This window comes from Trachypithecus francoisi, unplaced genomic scaffold (genome assembly GCF_009764315.1).
Source record: "Trachypithecus francoisi isolate TF-2019V2 unplaced genomic scaffold, Tfra_2.0 Lachesis_group14, whole genome shotgun sequence".
NCBI lineage: Eukaryota > Metazoa > Chordata > Mammalia > Primates > Cercopithecidae > Trachypithecus > Trachypithecus francoisi.
This window is the reverse complement of record NW_022681459.1, coordinates 445,895-465,533: the sequence shown is the minus strand read 5'-3', so window position 1 is coordinate 465,533 and position 19,639 is coordinate 445,895. Positions and strand designations below refer to the sequence as shown.

General features: G+C 36.1%; 2 protein-coding genes across 2 annotated transcripts in view; one reads left to right on the top strand and one right to left on the bottom strand.

The window, feature by feature from the left end:
- Nucleotides 1–297: 297 nt before the first annotated feature.
- RBM11 (RNA binding motif protein 11) lies at nucleotides 298–14,666 on the bottom strand. Its single transcript, XM_033232165.1, has 5 exons — nucleotides 14,488–14,666; nucleotides 10,537–10,699; nucleotides 8,773–8,845; nucleotides 4,114–4,213; nucleotides 298–1,803 (listed from the first exon to the last, which is right to left on the bottom strand). Exons 1-5 carry the CDS (start codon nucleotides 14,581–14,583, stop codon nucleotides 1,390–1,392), a joined length of 846 nt encoding a protein of 281 aa, XP_033088056.1. The 5' UTR covers nucleotides 14,584–14,666; the 3' UTR covers nucleotides 298–1,389.
- Nucleotides 14,667–18,300: 3,634 nt separating this feature from the next.
- Nucleotides 18,301–19,639, top strand: part of LIPI (lipase I) — a 117,881-nt gene continuing 116,542 nt past the window's right edge. Inside the window, exon 1 of the mRNA XM_033234139.1 lies at nucleotides 18,301–18,330. Coding sequence (XP_033090030.1) covers nucleotides 18,301–18,330 — 30 coding nt within the window. The remainder of the gene's footprint in view (nucleotides 18,331–19,639) is intronic.

Here is a 19,639-nt window from a genome sequence, read left to right as displayed (position 1 = left end):
ATGCCAGATGCTTATGAAACCATGAGATCTCACGACACTCACTCATTATCGCAAGAACAGCATGAGGGAAACTGCCCCCATGATCCAATTACCTCCACCTGGTCCTGCCCTTGACATGAGGGAATAATGGGGATTACAAGTCAAGGTCAGATTTGGGTGTGGACACACAGCCAAACCGTATCAGCTACAAAAGGAAAATTGTTTTGCATTTTGATTAGATAGAAATAGACTAATATTTATGTTTCAAACGTCACTATATTATATATTTATAACCAAGATTAAAATTCAGTTACTCCCTTCATTAAAAACATATCTTTTTTTTTTAAAATAATACATATCTGTAAAATGCTAGGCAACATGCAAAAAAAAAAAAAAATCCAAGCATGGCTTTTACTATTGAATTGGGTGGTTAATTCCCAACTGAGTTGCATGACTCTTTCAATTAGCTTTAGTAAATACATATTTTCATCACTCTAGTTTGTAATGAGCTATAAACAGAAATACCCAAATAAACAACACATTTATTTTTCTTTTAAAATAAATAAACCAAAAATAGGAAACTTGATTTAGACAATAAGTATTACATATCATACATTAATAAAATACTATTCTATTTACTTGCTCATTTTCATGATTTATATATGTTAATATATCATCTCAAACCTTGCTAGCAAAAGAGGTGAATAATACACACTGACATAGCCAACTTATTTTAATGACATACAATTAATACATGAGAAGAGGCAGGTATCCCTATAAATATGCAATTGTATAAAAAGGGAATGATCCAAAAGTTGGTTTCATGAGAATTATCTTTCCTTTGGTATCATTATCATATGTCCTCACTTTATAAAATAAACCTGAAGAAGAGTATGGCTCAGAAACAACATCTTTAGATACTAAAAGAAAGGGGTACTAATGTCTGTTTATTACATCCTCATTAGAAACAATATGCAACACTTAAATATCTGCATTACTTTCTTTCAGGAAATCCACCACTCCACATTGAATCCCAGCCTATTTGTAGTTGAGTGTTGGTTACAGGGGATAATCAAAGGGAGCATGGTGCTTTATCAATGTGTTCAATAAGTGACTTTTGATTAATACTTTGGCGAAATGTCATCACTGGTACTAATAAAATGACAATAGTCTATTTATTACCAATGGGTCAAAAATATAATGACAAATACAAAAAGTGGTACATTATATTATTTTTAGAAAGCTTTTGTCATTCAAGGCAAAAATTGAACAGCAACCAGAGATAAGTCTTATTACTATATATTTCAAAAGACAAGATAGCCATGACATTGGTTATTTGATGGAATAACATCTTATTTTTTTCATAAGAGAACTAAGATCAGTATAGGTAAGTTTCATTTGTAGGTAATACTAGTATCTTTTCTTCTTCTTAGACTTTCGGAACTTTTGGCTACATTCGTTGCCTCTGTTGTTGTCTGTGCTACTATCACTATCGCTTGTTTGCTTTTGCCTCTTTCGTTTATTCATCTGATAGAAGTCAGAATCACTTGGTTGTTGGTGCGTCCATTTATATGAGGTGGGTCCAGCCTCAAGATCTGAAATGTGATTCAGTGAGGAAGACACGGATGCACTACCAGGAAGTGGGGCTGTCATGTGATAAAGGTCAGAGTCACTTGGTTGTTGGTGAGTCCATTTATATGAGCTGGGTCCAGCCTCAAGATCTGGAACATGATTCAATGAGGAAGACACAGATGCACTATTAGGAAGTGGAGCTGTCATCTCATAGTAAGGAAGCTGCAGAACTGGATTATATGCATGCCACTGCTGTGAAAACAAAAGACATTCATCTACCAAAGCAAATCCAAAAGATTAAGGAAAAAAGTTAACAGTTTACATGTATTATACAATAGCCATGAATAAACTAAACTGTGTTTTGGTACAAGAAAGACAGTGACCTCTCATAGTAGAAAGGTAAGTGTTTCATTAAAGGGTCAATATAAAGAGTTGAGGTTGTGTATAGCTCACTACAATATAGATTAGTGCTATCCAATGGAAATAGTTTTTTGTTTGTTTGTTTGTTTTGAGACAGGGTCTCACTTTGTTGCCCAGGCTGGAGTACAGTGGCGCAATCTTGGCTCACTGCAACCTCCACCTCCTGAGTTCAAGCAATTCTTCTGTCTCAGTCTCCCAAGAAGCTGGGACTACAGGCGCACATCACCACACCCAGCTAATTTTTGTATTTTTAGTGGAGACAGCATTTCACCATATTGGTCAGGCTGGTCTTGATCTCCCAACCTCAGGTGATCCACCCACCTCGGCCACCTAAAGTGCTGGGATCACAGGCGTGAGCCACTGTGCCCAGCCCTCATGTAGTTTTAAATCTAATAACTGCAATACAAAAGTAAAAATAAATAGGTGAAATTAAACAATGTATTTTATTATCCCAATATATCAATTTAAATGATATAATTTTAATATGTAAATGACATAAAATTAATGAGATATTTTACTGTTTCTTCACATGAAGTCTTCAAAATATGAGGTATATTTTATACTTATGGCATATCTCAATCTGAATGCTAAAGTTTTCTTGAAAATACCTGATCTGAATTTAGATTACATCAAATTTAGAGTTGAAAAAAATACACTCACATGCCCAAGTTGTTTCAAATATACCTAAAAGTTTTCTGAAAACTGAATCAAGTATCGGTTTTAAATTTTAATTTAAATTAATTAAAATTAAATAAAATTTTAAAACGGAGCTTCCTAGGTGCATATCTGGCTAACTGCCCCCATATTGTATAGCATAGTTATTTATTGTTTAGATAGAGAGATACTTCCTTTAAAAACAAACAAGCTCTTAACTCAAATTTCTAACTATTCAAAGCAGATTAAAGATTAATAGAGTTACCATGAACTTGGGTCTCTCTCCTACCCCATCTCTACCAAAAGACAAAAAATGCTCAGATGAAGACATTTAGAGTTTCAGATGAGAACTGATTGTTTACTAATGTTTTACCATAATTAAGAAAAGGTTTTTTTTGTTTGTTTGTTTTTACCAGAAGTTTAAAAGTATCATTTTACAGGAAAATTTCTTTCCGTTTAAAAATTGAAAATGGATATTTAACAAATCTCAACCTCCCATATACGTTGGGTATTTGCAAAAATAACAGTATGTGAGTCAGAAGACCTGGGTTAGTCCTACACCTATCACTAACAAGCTGAAAATCTTGGGACTGTTGATTAACAACCCTGGACTTCAATTTCTTATTTATGAGGAATTGAAAAAAATAAGTTCCCCTTTCACAATGAAGTCCATAATTAAGATTTCTGGGTCAAAAGCAATTTTTGGTAGTCTCTGGAAATAATTTAGTTTACTCGACCAATTGAGAACCTTCATATAGTTTTGTCTTTAATTAAAAAGAGAAATTTACTTTCAAAATCCATGTCCAAAAGAAATCTATTTAGGACTGATGACATTACATAAAAATACTTCACTAAGTGAAATTATTCAAATTATTCAATTCTGCAAACATTTTTTTTGGTCTTTTTTTTTTTTTTTTGAGACAGAGTCTTGCTCTATTGGCCAGGCTGGAGCACAATCTTGGCTCACTGCGACCTCCACCTTCTAGGTTCAAGCAATCATGTCTGAGCCTTCCGAGTAGCTGGGGTTACAGGTGTGCACCACCATACCCGGTTACTTTTTTCTATTTTTATGATGGAGAGGGTTTCACTGTGTTGGCCAGGCTGGTCTTGACCTCTTGACCTCAACTGATCCTGCCCTGGCCTCCCAAAGTGCTGTGATTACAGGTGTGAACCACCATGTCCGGCCACTGCAAACGTCTTTTAAAATAGTCATTTACATTAGAACTCTCTACTCAAATTTCACTTGGACTGCAGTGTGCCGTCACTGCCATCCACCCCTTTTCTGTTGACACTGTGGCCATTTGCTAAGGCATTAGAAGTGAAATTTAGGATGATGGTGCTAGGGCAGGACAACACTGGAGGACAGTGCTGGGACATCTTGTGCCTTCATCCCAGTTTAGATTTGGGCACCATATGTTACAAATAGTCTTCATGTTCTTCATAGTTTGTATCATATTATATACTGAATAAAATGCATATTAAGCTTACCATCTTCTGAAAGGGAAAATATTCTTGAGGTAAAGAAGTATTATGAATTGGTAAACACTGCATGGGAAAGGAAGATCTGCCCACCACCATTTCTTCATTCCTTTGAGGACATGAAAGAAGAAGTAATAAAATCTTAAAATTCCTCTTACAAATGTTATTTTCTCTTAAGAAAAATGTAAGTTCTTCATAATTACAAAGACAGAGAAGGCAAGCTTATCGGACAGCATTCAGTTAAACAGTAATTAATTACCTTAAACACATACACAAATAATCAGTTATTATTACTGATAACACAGTGACACAGCAATAAATCACTTACTAAATATTGAAGCCTTGATACTTAAAGTCAAATCTGGCTTTCTGATAGAAAATTGCTGGACAGTATTCTATTTATAAAAAGACGAATAACACTTAGATATTGAAAGAGCAAAGCAAGTTGTTAGTATTTACAAAGGGTACACTTCAATCTTTTCCAAATATAAAAAAAATTTAAGAAGCTAGAAATTTTCATCAGTTTTTTTAAAATGTAATTTAATTTTTTAAAATTTTACCTTAAGTTCTGGGATACATGCGCAGCACATACAGGTTTGTTACATAGGTATAAGTGTGCCATGGTGGTTTGCTGCATCTAATGACCCGTCCTCTAAGTTCCCTCCCCTAACCCTCATTTATTTTTAAAGATACCTTTACTGTTTAACTATAAAGATTATGCTCTTTCCTAAACCGACTGCTAATGCTAACATGAACACATTTGCTGATGTCTTCCACTCGTTAATTAATGAAACACCTAATTTAAAAACTGTACCAAAGTTTCATTTATACATTTATAAATGTTATATGTGCTTCTATGGAGAGGTTACAAATACTAGCCAGATTCTATGGCTACTCTTAAATAGTCTACTTGTTAATTTTAATGCTAATATTAGTAATTCTTAGGATAGGAAGTGTACCATGAAGAAGGCTAAAATTAGCAGAGGAAGGTGGAGACAAAGATGAGTCAAGGAGAATGACAGGAAGCAGTCAGATGGCTAGGCAGAACCCCATTTACAAGTGGTGAGAGCACTACTATAGAAGTCAGCAGACGCAAAAACTCCATTAAGAAAAGAATTAGGTGTCTGTTGTTACAGGAGAGTAAACTGGATAAGCATTGGGTCCTCTGAATTGCTGGTCAGAAGGTACCTGACAACCTTCAAAAAGAGCAGCTTCTATATAACAATGAGTTTGAGGCAAGAATGGGAAGAAAGGATGTGAAGGATGAAAGATTTTTCAGTAACAGAAAGAGAAAAATATAACAGCCTGTTAAGCAGAGAGTGCTCAGGAAGACCAGAACGCATGTGGGGAAAGTGACGGCAAGGAACAAGATGAAAGGTAGAGCGAGGTTACCGAGTAGGGAAGATAGGACTCAGTAGCAGAAGTGGTGATATTAGCACCGTGATGAAAACAGCTGCAGATAAAACCACTGTCTTTCCTCAGGGGATGCAAAGTTGTCTGCATAGAGGACCCACATGTAAATTCGGAAGTCTGATGGGCTGACATGTCTCCCCAAAATTTAAGTCCTAAACCCCAGTATTTCAGAATGTTACCTTATTTGGAAAAAGGGTCATTGTAGATATCATTAGTTAAGATGAGGTCATATTGGAACAGGATGGGTCCCTAATCCAGTATGAGAGGTATCCTGATAAAAAGGGGAAATTTGAAGACAGACTGTTTTACTCCATTTTCTGTTGTTATAACACAATACCTGTTTGTTATAACAAACTGGTATTATATAACAAACAGGTACTCTGTTATGAAGAAAAGAGGTTTATTTTGGCTCGTGGTTCTTCAGGCTGCAGAGTCCAAGATCAGGTAGCTTCTGGTGAAGGTGGCTATGGTTAGCTTCCGGTGAGCTATACTATGTCAAAATATGGCAGAAGTCCTCACAGGCAGGAGGAAGGAGCTCACGAGAGATGGCCAAACTGGTTTTTACAACAGATCTACTTGTGATAACAGACCCATTTCCTCAATAACCAATTAATCCAATAATCCATGAATGAATTAAAATATACATGAGGGCAGAGCCTTCATGACCCAGTCACGTCCCAAAGGTCCCACGTCTCCACACTGCGGCACTGGGAACCAAAATTTCAACATATGAACTTTTGAGGGCCACATTCAAACTATAGTAGATGCCCACAGGAAGAACGCCATATGAAGATAAAGGTGATCTCTTGGTAATGCTTCTACAAGCTGAAAAACACCAACGACTGACATCAAACCACCAGAAGCTGAGGGAGAGGTATGACACAGATGATTTCTGATAGCTCTCATAAGGAAATGCCGCTGACACCTTTATCTTGGATGTCTAGCCTTCAGAACCATGAGACAATGAACAACTATTGCTCAAGTACTCTGTTTGTGGTACTTTGTTACAGCAGCCCTAGCAAACGAATACAGGAAATATTCATAAAAGCAGAAGGTACAAGAAACAAGAAACAGCATAAAAATCCATTTCCAAGGAAGAACAAAGACTGGTAGAAAAGCACCATTTTTCTCTGCAAATCACTTTGGGGACATGATAACCCATTTTTTTATACTTTCTTTATAATATCAGAAATACTAGAAGAATAAAGTATTATTAATGAAATGTCATATCCAATATATACACATAACTCAGGTTGTCTACTCTAGAATTTGTGATGACTTAGGGTCAGTGTACCAAACATAACTAGAAAATAACAGAGTTTTCCTGCTATATTCTAGTGCTCATCTAGTCTTTTCTCTTCCATCTAAATCTTACCAATAGCTTGTTCCTTTCTAACTCCTGAGGAAGATGAGATATATTTTCCCACTTGGTATTAGTAGAAAAAAGAAGCTCTTACATTATATACGTGGCTCGACACACGAGTCTATATAGTGCTTCCCCCACCAAAGTAATAAATCCCCCTTTATGCTAACATTTGCGGAACGTTGTATGCTCAGTCTTTTAAGCACCTTGTGTTAATTATAAAATTCAATTCTCACAGTAACCTTTTAAAGTTTTATCCTCATTTTAGAGATGGGGAACAGAATGGTAAAATAACATATCCAGTTCTTGTCTGAATTTGCATCTTGCCTCTGCTACTTTATTAACAGTGTTAACGGACTGTTAATAAACTGTTAATTGATGTTAATAAAGTGGCAGAGCCAACATGCAAATTCAGGCAATCCAATTTTACCACCTCCTTTCCCAACTTCTGATTTCACTGATGTAGAAAAGTTGGGGTGAATGAAGACGAGGAGCACACTATTTTGTCTGGGGTGCAATACTGCTCTGAAAGGTAACCCTGCATATTTGACAGTCCCAAGGGGCCACTCTCCTATGTTCAGAGGGTTGATATAACAAAAAGGGATAGAAGGGTCAGCTATTGTTAGTTTACTTGAGAATATTCACTTCTGCTGAAGAAGACAAGAAAAAAAGCAGTATGGATGATATACATGTTTAATGTTTATCATAGACTGTAAACAAGCTAGCAGAGCAATACTTCTCTCTCTCTATATGATATCTATATAGAGATATGTAGATCTATATCTCTACTCTGAATAGAGTATATCTATTCCTCTCCTCTATATATAGATATAGATATCTACATCATACATCTATATGATGTATCAGAACATAATATACCCTGACCTATTCTATCAGCCCGTGTAAGTTAACCGGACAGTACCAGAGAGCATGATGAAGCCAGAAGAAGAAATGCAAAGAGAATGCAAAGAGAATGCAAAGAGAAGCACTTTCCCTTTGCAAGAATGCATTGTTTTTGTTATTCATATTTGTTTTTAGTATAGCAAGAGAAATTTAAAAACCAACCAGTGATACATGAAAAAGCCTGAACCACTTAGAGATGCTGCAGAAGTACTGTAGTCAGCAAGGGGAGGCTGATACAGCAGAGAGAAACAGGGCATGTGTTTATTAGTGTAACCACAACTCAGCTAGTTGGTCCTTCTGCCTGCTTGCACCTTTTCCTAAGTGTGCTAAGTTATCCAATATCTTTCTTCTTGCTTTTCATTGTTTTTAAAATGGATGTAATAAAAGGTGTAATTTGAACATTTTCATTTAGTGTGGGAGCCTTTCAGTTTCATGACCTCTGGGATAGCTTGCCAGATAGTGTACGTGGAGGCTACCATTGCATCAATAAATCAGGCTATACAAAATTCTAGAAGAGTTTGAAAATTAACACAGAGACGTTATTTCAAAGAGTAAAGTAATTAATTGAATGGCTTTAAGTCAGAAGGCTTAGTTTCAAAGCTAGGAATTTATCATCCTGTGACCTTAAGAATTGGTTAAATTTTGCAACTCCATTTACTCAAATGTAAAGCATAAATAACAGTATCTCTATGATCCATGATGAAACCTTGTATGTCTAAATGATTTAACAGCTATGAAAAGCATGTGGAAAACTATAAAAAAAAAACTACAAATATAAGTCTCTACCCCCTACTATTGAAAATATTAAGACCGAACTTTAAATGAAAATATTTTCTATCACTTTTCATGGGCTCGGAAAAGCAGATATTCCTTAATTTTATCCTATGCCTAAAAAGTAAAGTTTTACAATAGCCCAAAATATATAAAAACTCCTCTTAGCATAAGAACATATTTGCTTCACCTTTAATGAGAAATATTTTTAAAATTACCTGTAGCTGTATGAATTTATCTTAACAGAGCTCTCAAAACTTTGGTTAGTTGGTTCAGAAGAGTGAGAACTCCCTTTAAAAGAAACAGAGTAACAGGTTACTTCATGGTGCATTTTTTTTTTTTTTTTGAATTCTAATATTAAACCATAAAATGATTCAAAATATTTTAGGACATAGTAGTGATTTAAAAATTCTATACTCAGAGAAGATATATGCATATCTGACCTCTCAAATCATATTTACAAATTGTTTACAGTACTATGTATCAATGAATTAAAATCAAGCTTTGTCTAAATCAATGACTGTAAATAAGAATGACACTGACATTGGACTTTGTAAGATACATGATGGTTTGTTCTAGACACCTGTAAACTAAAAATGGCAAATAAACAAGTGTTATTTGCTTCCAGTGTACAAGGCAGGAGTTTAACCCTCATGGACAAAAGCCAATTCAACCTTATACATGATGTGACAAAACATAATATACCCTGGCCTATTCTACAGACATTAAAAAGTAATGGCAAAATCTCACTTACTTTTGCACCAACCTAATACCAGGCTGTGCAAGTTAACCAGAAAGTACCAGAGAGCATGATGCAACCATGTATTAAAAAAAAAAAAAGAGGCCGGGCGCGGTGGCTCAAGCCTGTAATCCCAGCACTTTGGGAGGCCGAGACGGGCGGATCACGAGGTCAGGAGATCGAGACCATCCTGGCTAATACAGTGAAACCCCGTCTCTACTAAAAAATACAAAAACTAGCCGGGCGACGAGGCGGGCGCCTGTAGTCCCAGCTACTCGGGAGGCTGAGACAGGAGAATGGCGTGAACCCGGGAGGCGGAGCTTGCAGTGAGCTGAGAGCCGGCCACTGCACTCCAGCCTGGGCGGCAGAGCAAGACTCCGTCTCAAAAAAAAAAAAAAAAAAAAAAGAAAAAGAAAGGAAGGAAGGAAGAAAAAAAGAAAAAAAATGCAAAAACATGCACTTTCACTTTGCAATAAAGCATTGTTTTTGTTATTACTATTTGTTTGCTTTTAGTATAGCAAGAGGAATTTAAAAACCAACAAGTGATAGATCAATAAGCCTGAACCACTTAGAGGAGGCTGCATACATTTTGCAAGAATTAACAGATGGCCTCTGTTAGTCTCCTGAAACATGAAAGGGCTGGCGTAATGTTATAACATTCTCTGGGCAGCTAAATCACGAATGATCTGTTCCTGACATGTGTGCAGGAGAAGTTGCTGAAGTCATTCATGTCAGGAAGTCTTTTCCACCACTAGGAAGGGTAACTCTACAGTTGCCTTTCGCCACTTTGCTCTTACAGGGGCTTCTGGGCAACATGTATAGAAAGGTTTCCCCAGATGGACTAATGCCCTCTCTCTATCTTCCAAATAGTACGGATTCAATACCATACATTAGCAGTGACAAGATTAGTAAATACTCTTGCTATATAAATGCTACAGTTGTGTGACCCCAGTTCATTTAGATTTGATCAATTTATAAGGACCAATAGCAACCATCATAGCTACATGCTGGCTGATACTAAAATGAATATCTTACATTTTATTTTTAGAAAAGATGCTATAGGTTTGTCAAGACTAATTAACTATATAACATTATGAATTAGACATGTGTTCTGAGAAAATTTAACAATGACCAGAAGGTACTTTTTTTTGGTCTTCCACTATATAGGAAACAAATTGCTTACACCTCTGAGAATAGTACCAACCACAAAACACTTTGAAGACTAATCAGTGATAGGACCTACCAAATCGATACTGCACGTTAATTGGTCTTCCATACAAACGAATTCCATTCAGCAAAGCTATGGCATAAGACACCGATTCTGGGTGTTTAAAGCAGACAAATCCAAAAGACTTCGGCTTTCCTTCTCTGTCTTTGCATATAGTCACTTTAGTTAGTGGCCCCGCCTATAAGAAACTTAAAAATTATTTTCTCATAAATCCAAAGATTTTTTCATACTCAAATAATTCAACTTTAAAGAAATGTGTTAGCAATATCTTTATGTGGCTCTGCTGATAATGTATCTTTCTAATAATAAATATTGCACTTCCTCACGCTTTCTTTGTATTTTCTGGCTCACTGGGGAAACATACATGGTGTTAAGAACAGGAAATTCTAGGTATTAGTTTCAAACTGTAAAAGAAATGGTAGACTATCCTGTTAGGCTTAACAAACCAATTTAGAAAACACATAAATCTAAGATTAAAATAATACTTCGTCTCCATATATATTCACAGTGTTGAATTCAAAAATTAACTGAAATGAGAAATTCAATTTTGGTTGAGTTATCCTCAAAACAGCTGGCAATGTTATATCATAGTTTAAATTTTCTGTCATGAAGATTACATATCTTTACAAGAATAAATACATTTATTACGCATTTTGATTTGGAAACTCCATTGGTAAATTTCCAAAGGAAAAATGTTTAAATATGTTTAAGACTTTTAAGTATATTGCATTATTTGTAAGTGTGAGAAATTAGAGAGGCTCTAAATCTAACAACTGGAGATATTATTGCATGGTGTGTTATTAAAATGGAATAAAATATAAATTATAAATATTCAGATTATGTTGATAGAAAAACCTATAATATGCAATGAAAATTTAAAAACAGAGCCAAATATCATAAAAAATTGTTAATTACAACTAACAAAAAATTACATCACAGCCATGATAATGACGGGAGGAGGCACTTACAAACACAAAAACTGATATAATGCTGAATGGTTCAGACTTTAACAACTGATTATTTTTCTCTGTAGAGTTGCATACATAAAAAATTGCTTTTACTCTAAAGAAAAATATTAATGATCATATTTAAAATAATTCCATGTGTTAAAATTTAGTCTTTTCCTTTCATTCTCTGTGCTCTCCCAGGGATTAACTTCCCTTCCTTTCTGGCTTTCAGGACCACCTCATCAACAAATCTACTTTTCCTGCTATGTCTCTTTCATGGAGACATCTCCTGGAGACATCTATGTTTTTGTACTTCAATCTCAACATATTTGAAACTGAATTCATTATATTTTCTCTAAATCTCAACTCTAGTATTAAAAGTGTAATGATAATAAATCTGATTTTCTCATTTCCAAGTATAATCAGAAATTTGAAAGAAAACAGTAAAAGGATAAATATACTGTAATATAAACAAAACCAATACAATTGGTGATTTTTATACTGATATTAAATAGATGTAATCACTATGGGACAGAATATGCTTACGTGATTTGAATTTTGACATAAATTTAGATAATCCAAAGCATTTTTAAAGATAAAATTCAACATGAAGACTTATAGCAACAATCACATTACCTTATAGTATTTTTTAAACCACAATGAAATACATAGTGTGATAGCTGTCAAGTTTTGCTGGGTGTTGGAATCCTAAAGTGGAAAAGAAACTCCACTTTGGCAATTCCTTTCAATACCTAGACAAAAATAAGAACTTACGCTTCTTACCTGATCTATTAAATAAAATTTTTATTTTGCTTAGTTGGAAGAGGGAAATTATAAAAAATGATAAGATAATATATAGTCTTGTGGATCCACACAACTGATATTGATCGAGTCCTGATTAACTAAAAATAATGGTTATTGTATAATGCAATCCCACCCCAATGTTTCACTTTCCTTTTTTTTGAGGCTCAGAGTGAAAGAAGTCTTCTGGGGAAAAACAACTCTAAGTTTACTTTATATTTCTTTCGGTTTTTGGTTTGTTTTTTTTTTTAACTTAATATAGTAAGTTTTAAATGATACTGAATGAAAAAACTGACATGGATTAGAGCTGATAAAAAAGAGACACATTTACAAAGATGAATTAAAAGGATGAACCTAAAAGTCTTAAAATCAATAATATTTTTCAAATAATAAAAAAAAATTAACGTCCAGGAAAGGAAACTGTATTCCTGGGAAGAACCCTCTGTACCAAATTGTATCTATAATCAAAAGAGGGTTGCTTTAGTTGTTTAGAGACAAAAGTTAAGTCCTTTCACAACCAAATAACCCGTATGACCTATTCAATCCTGAAAATTTAGTTCTGCAAATGACTCCCTCGGAACCTTCCCTTATTCTGATAGGAGGAAGTAACTATTGATTTCTCTTGATGTTACTCTTATTACTAATTGTTTGGGTGAGGGAGAAAGGACAAGATGGAGGAAAGTGAACAAGAAGGCACAATCCATGTTGCTTCCGGGTTCTTCATCACCAACTTACCTGCGCCTGGAAAAATGCAGATCAACTGAGCAGGCGCCCGGTGACCTCAATCTGAGGAAACCGAAACGTACCTGGCCACGCCTATGGAGACGCCCCTATCACGCCCTTATCCCGCCCACTGCCGGCCCCCTTCCAGTACCAATGCATAAAAGTCTGCTGCCTGCAGGCGCCGGGGTGACTTCTTCGCCCAGGCATTCGTGGACCAGAGAACATCACCCGAGAGTGCCGGCGTGACTTCCCTATACCTGAGGACCGGAGAACCTCGCCTGAGAGTGTGTGCATATTTGCAATAAAGGGCTGCCGCTTTCTTACGTACTTTGGCCTCATGTTTAATTACTTAGCTCTCCTAAATTAAGTTACATTAAATTAAATTAAGACACTAATAACAGCAGTACCATTAGCAGTAGTAGCGATACCAAACAGTGAGTTATTATGGCTATCATAATGAGTATATGAGTGATAAATGAATATATCACTCCTAAGTGAGTTAAAATGGCTATCAGCTGTAGCCATTTTACCATTAGGCCATCTATTCCGACAGCCACATTATACTGCAGATCCTATTACTCTCTTTTGACATATAAGGAAACTGAGGCACTGAGGAATTCATTGACAGGCTCAGAGTCACACTGCTGACCTCAGAACTCGCACTCGGAACCACTTTTCTATCTATGTCTCCTTCTCTTTTTATCTGTAATTTTAAGTTCTCCCTTTTAGGAAGATGAAAGGGTGTCTCTTCAATTTGTATTCCCAGCACCCTCCTTAGTATTTGGTAATTCCCGATCATTACATGGTTAGGGGAATGGCTGAATGAAGGTATCTTTCTGGCAAGTGAGACCTAGCTGTATAGGACAATACGGTAAGTGAGCGTGTATACAGGACACAGCAGGCTTAATCCTAGAGGTACGAGGTCTCAAAGTTTCCGAAGGTCCTCTTGGCGTGAATGAAAGGGCCTTGGCCAGGGAATCAACTGATCACAGTCACGGTAAGTTGGCTGCAAATCGTCTCAAATCTCACTTCTCATGCTGGAATAAAAATACTCTCCGCATAAAAAGACTTGAAGGAAGAAGCAAGGTGTAAAAGGAAACATTATAAAAGCGACCTCTCTCCTTTTGCGGGATGTCAGCGTGCTTACTACTTGACGAACAGTGAGTGACCAGGCGGTTTTCGGTTCTGCCTCAGCACACCCGAGGCCCAGGCAGCCTCTTGAAAGCCCTTAATCAGAAACTGGGGTTGAGGGAACCCTTTCCCTGCCCACCCCCAGGACTCTGCAGCGGGAATGGGGACGGGGGAACGCTCCATCACTTCACTCCCCAGACGCTCACCTGGAGACAGGTGCGCCAAAGCGAAACCAAATTAAAACCCCTGCTCAGGATGGGGCGGAAGGGGGCCGGGCTCCGGGTGGTCCAGGTGCGCGCTACGCTTCCGGCCCGACGGGCTCCGCCCCTCCGCCCCTCCGCCGCCCCTTCCCAGAGGACGGTACCTGAAGGAACAGCTCGTACAGAATCTCTTCCCGAACTCGGGCCTCTAAATTCCCCACAAACACGGTCCTGTCGGCCTCCTCCTGAGCAGGGAACATCCTCCGGTCTCGGCCGTAGAATGAAGTAGGAGCTGAGACCCCGCCCCTTCTCCGGCTTTACGGCTCCGCCCGGGTGAGGTGGCGCGGCCGGCGCCGGGAGCGCGCGCCGGAGGCCAGGCGAGGCCTCAGGGCCACGCCCCCAGCGGACGTGGGGAACCGCCCACCGCACGGCTCCCTCGCCTGCCTTAGGGCTGGGTGGTGGGAGAGTGGGTGAGAGTAAGAAAGATGAATGCAGAAAGGGCCTTACCCTTTAGCTCGTGAGGTGGCTTCCTTTTTTTCTGGCACATTAATTGATTTTGGATTTATTCAGTCAACATTTTAAATACAATGACTGTAGAGATTATTTAAATTGTAATAACTTCATTGCAGAAGCTCCCAGGCGAGTGCAGGGAGATTCATTTCTTTGTGTCCGAAGAATAAATGAACAAATCACGAAGATATTAAATTATAAATAATTTTTTAAAGAATCGATGTTTGCATGGATGTGGATACAACAGAAAACTAGAATTAAAGTTTATTTTCCTAGAAAGTGCTCCCTAGATGAGTTTTTGAAACCGGTCACAGAGGTTTTAAGTGGACTCCGAAAGGAACTTGAGAAAGCGAATACCAAGGGATATACTGGTGAGATTGAGCAAGTTTTGTGTCTAAGCCAGGGTTTTTGAGGATGGCAGCTGGGGCTCTGCTTTGTTTCAGGGTTATACTTTGTATATGGTGTACCAGGCTAGAGGCTTAGTTCTTTCTTGGGGATAATTTTGTTTTTAATAAAAGTCTTAAGAACAATAAAATTACAAGAAAGGAGAGAGAAACCTTAGAATCTCAGTACTTTGATAAATCAACTGTCAACTGTTAACTTGGCTTCCTTTCTGAAGCTACCATACGTCTACATAGGACCTTGAGATCATCCCATGAATATCATATAGGTAATCAGAACATTATTTGACCTTTCGTTTCGCATCGTGATAAAATTTCATTTTGAATTGAAGAAGCATGCTTTTATCTGGTCGATGGACCAAAAAAAGTCGTCTTTTCTAATGAAAAGGTACACATTTTAGGAAATCCTAATTTCTAATTGATCTCTGACATTACATAGTTTTATTGCTTTGAACAAGTGATTTCTCTTTGGAATTCGGATTCTGTTTCTTAAGGAATGGATTGGACTAAATATAGTTACTTCATTTAATAGGTATTTTCTGAATGCTTAATTCATGGAAAACTAAGGTAAATATAAAAATCTGACCTCCTAAAGCTTATATTTTGGGAAAGATAGCCTTTCTACCCTCACAAATATAATATAAATGCTAGTGACTTCAGTAGTTACCTTCAACTGATATTAAGTCCTGTCTCCATTTTTTTTCCTTTTTCTTTGCTTATCATCAGTATAGTTGTGGTACAGTAAGAAGAAGTTAAGGAAACACTCATATTGTAGGCAAATAAATATATGTTGATCGAATGAATGGATACTTGCAGGTCTCTGTTATGTGTAGACCTCTCGATTTATTTATATTCATTTGCTTCATAAATCTTATCCAACCCACAGATTTCTTCCTTAAATTCACCTCAGACAGTTCTTATATGGGAGCTGCATCTTCAGGTTTCACTTTAAACCATTGCATGTATATGAGTGTGTATGCTACAAACCTTTAACTACACTTGTAATTAATGTTCATATTATATTGTTCTATTGAAATTTGCATCCTTATTTGTCTACAAGTGTGCATAATTTTGTTGTTATAATATCCTCTTCTGGCTGTACATAAGTTTATAGTGCTTATAATTCTAGAATACTTAGTTAATATTATGAACTCTGAAAGTCAGCTCCTGTAGTTAGCAATTTTTTCAGAATAAGATCTCAATATATCATTTTTCTAATGTAAGCATACTGGGTTTCTTAACTCAAATTGAATGCATGCATGGTAATAAATCTAGTAGTAGGTTAAAAATAATTCACTTCACTTTCAGTATTTCCTGGACCATTAGTCATATATCAGGTTTTAATGGGTTAAATACATGTAACACTCTATAAAGAGCTAACCTTTCTTCATTTATATCAGGATGTCTGATGTCCCTAACTGAATGAACATATAATAAATGAAAATATATGTATATGTACATGTATACCTCTGTATGTCTATATATGTATAATTAGAGCTCCTTTATCTTCTTTTGCCCAGCCAACTCTTTTTTTTTCTTTTATTTTGAGATGGAGTTTTGCTCTTGTCGCTCAGGCTGGAGTGCAGTGCCGCAATCTCAGCTCACTGCAACCTCTGCCTCCCAGGTTCAAGTGATTCTCCTGCCTCAGCCTCCAAGTAGCTGTAATTACAGACAGGTGTGTGCCACCATGTCGGGCTAATTTTTGTATTTTTAATGGAGACACGGTTTCACCATGTTGGCCAGACTGGTCTCAAACTCCTGACCTCAGGTTATCTACCTGTCTTGGCCTCCCAAAGTGCTGGGATTACAGGCGTGAGCCACCGTGCCCGGCCTTGCCCAGTCAACTCTTACTCTATTTTGTAGTTAAGCCCAGGCAACATGTCCTGCAATGCTTCTCTGAACTCTGCCTTCCAAATTAGCTGGCCACTCCACTTGTGTGGTTCCATAGTTCCCTTGGTACACTTCTGTCATGTCCTTCTCACCGGGAACTAGTATACAGTAAATATTTTTCAGTACCTAGGACAATCTCTGAAACACCTGTGGGTGTATAATAAATAGCTGTTGAAATAATTAAGATTAAATAAATGAATGTCTTTACTTTGTATCCCCAACAACAAAGTCTGTGCCTGGAAATCAATAGGTACTTAATAAAAGCATAAATGAATGAACAACTGAAATGGAACAACTGAATGAACAAATGAATGAACAACTGAAATGGAAGGAAGGAAGGGAGGGAGGGAGGGAGGGAGGGAAGGAAGTCGGCCAATTACTATTAAGGGATTTTATTGGATGCTTTTTTTATATTGAACTCATTTTTGTCTTCACTTTTTAAAACTCATATTTTGTCTTTATTCTGATTTTTTCCTAACCATATTTTTGTCAAGTAAATACAGTTTTTAATTGTTTTACATGTATTAGATGTTTATTATAAATAAATATTTTTAAAATTTAAGGAAATAAAGTAAAAATTACTGACAAATTTATCATGCAGAGATAACTATTTCAGAGGAAAACCTTCCAGACTTTGAAATATATATCACACTTTAGGAAAATAAACTATGCTATATAATACTGTTTTTCAGCTTGCCCTCTGCCCTCTAAAACTGTAATGAAGGCCTTTTACACCAATAAATACTGATCTATCTGTATCATTAGTTTTAATCCATAGGAGATACCTAATTAGACTAATCTCTCATTGTTAGATTTTATATTGCTTTCATTTTTTGACTGTTATTGGAATGGTGAGATGAACGTCTTTGCTCATATATTTGTACACATGTGGGCCATTTGCCACATATAAGGACCTTGGATGTGTCTGTAGGAAAGTGTCTTGGATTTCTGTAGGAAGTATCTTTGATGCTTAATTGCTGAATCAAAGGGTAAGACTGTTAAACATTTTGACACACTGACAAATTAATAAAAGGTTGTGACAAAATATATTGTGATAAACAGTGATTTTCCATCTCAATAAACACTAATTAACTTACTTGTAAAGTGCTTGAAGAATGCCTGGTGCATAGGACTCAATAAATTTTAAATCGTCATCATCATCACCACATCATCATCATGAACATCCCCTTTGAGTTAATGTTTATTGTAAGTGTGTATGTAAGCTACCTACAATCATTTTTTATATCCAAGGAGGACTAAACAAGTGCTTAAATAGATTATGTCTTACTAAATTATTAGCATTTTGTAACTTTGTCATCCCCCAATATTTTCCTATTTAATGCAATAAATGTTAATAACCTCATCTTTCTCATATTAGCAGTATGTAAAATACATGATAATGAAGAAGCGTAATTTTAAATTTTGAAACTCTGTATTATACTGCCTGATATGCCAGTATTTTTCAGTATGAACTCTTTAGAATTGTAAAGATGAAAGTAAATGTGCAAGACTCATAATGCTGCATCGAAAGCACAAAGAAAAAAGGAAATTATAAGTGACAGAGGAAAGATTTGTATTTTAATTTATTAAGTAAAACTTGTTAGGAAAAATTTGTTTTAGGAGGTACGACACATTATCTTTCTTCCCATATTCTGAAATGATGTGGCTTATTTACATCTTTGTTAGAGAGGTGCAACTCTTACAGCTAAGTGCTGTGGAAGGACCTAGATTAGTTTTGGTCTCCAAACAAATTGTAGTGGTGGTATTGTTTTAAAAATGGAAATCTCGTGTAAAACACCAAGAGATCAAACGGTTCAAAATAGTGATGGAATTTCCTCAGCAGTTAAATTTTCGTGATTTTTTTAAAACTAATACCTCATTTTGTTTGTGAATTTTCTCAAATACTTCCCCAGACCTCAGATTAGTTTATGCAGATTTATGACATATAAAAAACACTTCTGTTCTTACTGTGCTTTTGGAGCTTTAGAGAAACTTGAATTTTTGAAAAATGAATTTAATTTTTAAACTTGTAATTTACATACTTAGAACAACTCCCAATTTTTCTTGCTTACTGAAAGTCCATTGCTGGTAAGAAAAGAAGATAATTATGAAAACATGTAAAAAGAAAATGCACGCTAATTTTAAAATGGTCATCATATTAAAGACTTTTTTAAATATAATTTTCACCTTTTAGCCTCAAGTGATGAGCCAAAATTTTGAATTTTAAAATAGCCTCTGCTTTGGGGATGTAAAATAACATAAATATGAAAAGCTCATATTTTATACTTGACAGAGCTTGATGGATATGGATTTCATTATTGATTTATGGTATATAAAGATAGTTTGTAATCAAATTGAATATAAACCACAACTTTTTCTGACTCTTTCCATTTCTAGCATTTTCTAACATCACATTTGCATATTTTTCCTGACCGCTTCTGAAATCCTGAGGTTAAAAGGATACAGAAAAATGTAATTAGATTTATCATTCCCTTAAATTCAACTTGTGTAGCTG

What these genes read in the sequence shown, in the direction of transcription:
- RBM11 (XM_033232165.1), bottom strand. Translation starts at nt 14,583, where the DNA reads ATGTTCCCTGCTCAGGAGGAGGCCGACAGGACCGTGTTTGTGGGGAAT. An exon ending in TGTACGAGCTGTTCCTTCAG is followed by an intron (nt 10,700 to 14,487) that starts GTACCGTCCTCT and finishes AGTTTCTTATAG; the next exon opens with GCGGGGCCACTAACTAAAGT. An exon ending in TAACGTGCAGTATCGATTTG is followed by an intron (nt 8,846 to 10,536) that starts GTAGGTCCTATC and finishes TTTCTTTTAAAG; the next exon opens with GGAGTTCTCACTCTTCTGAA.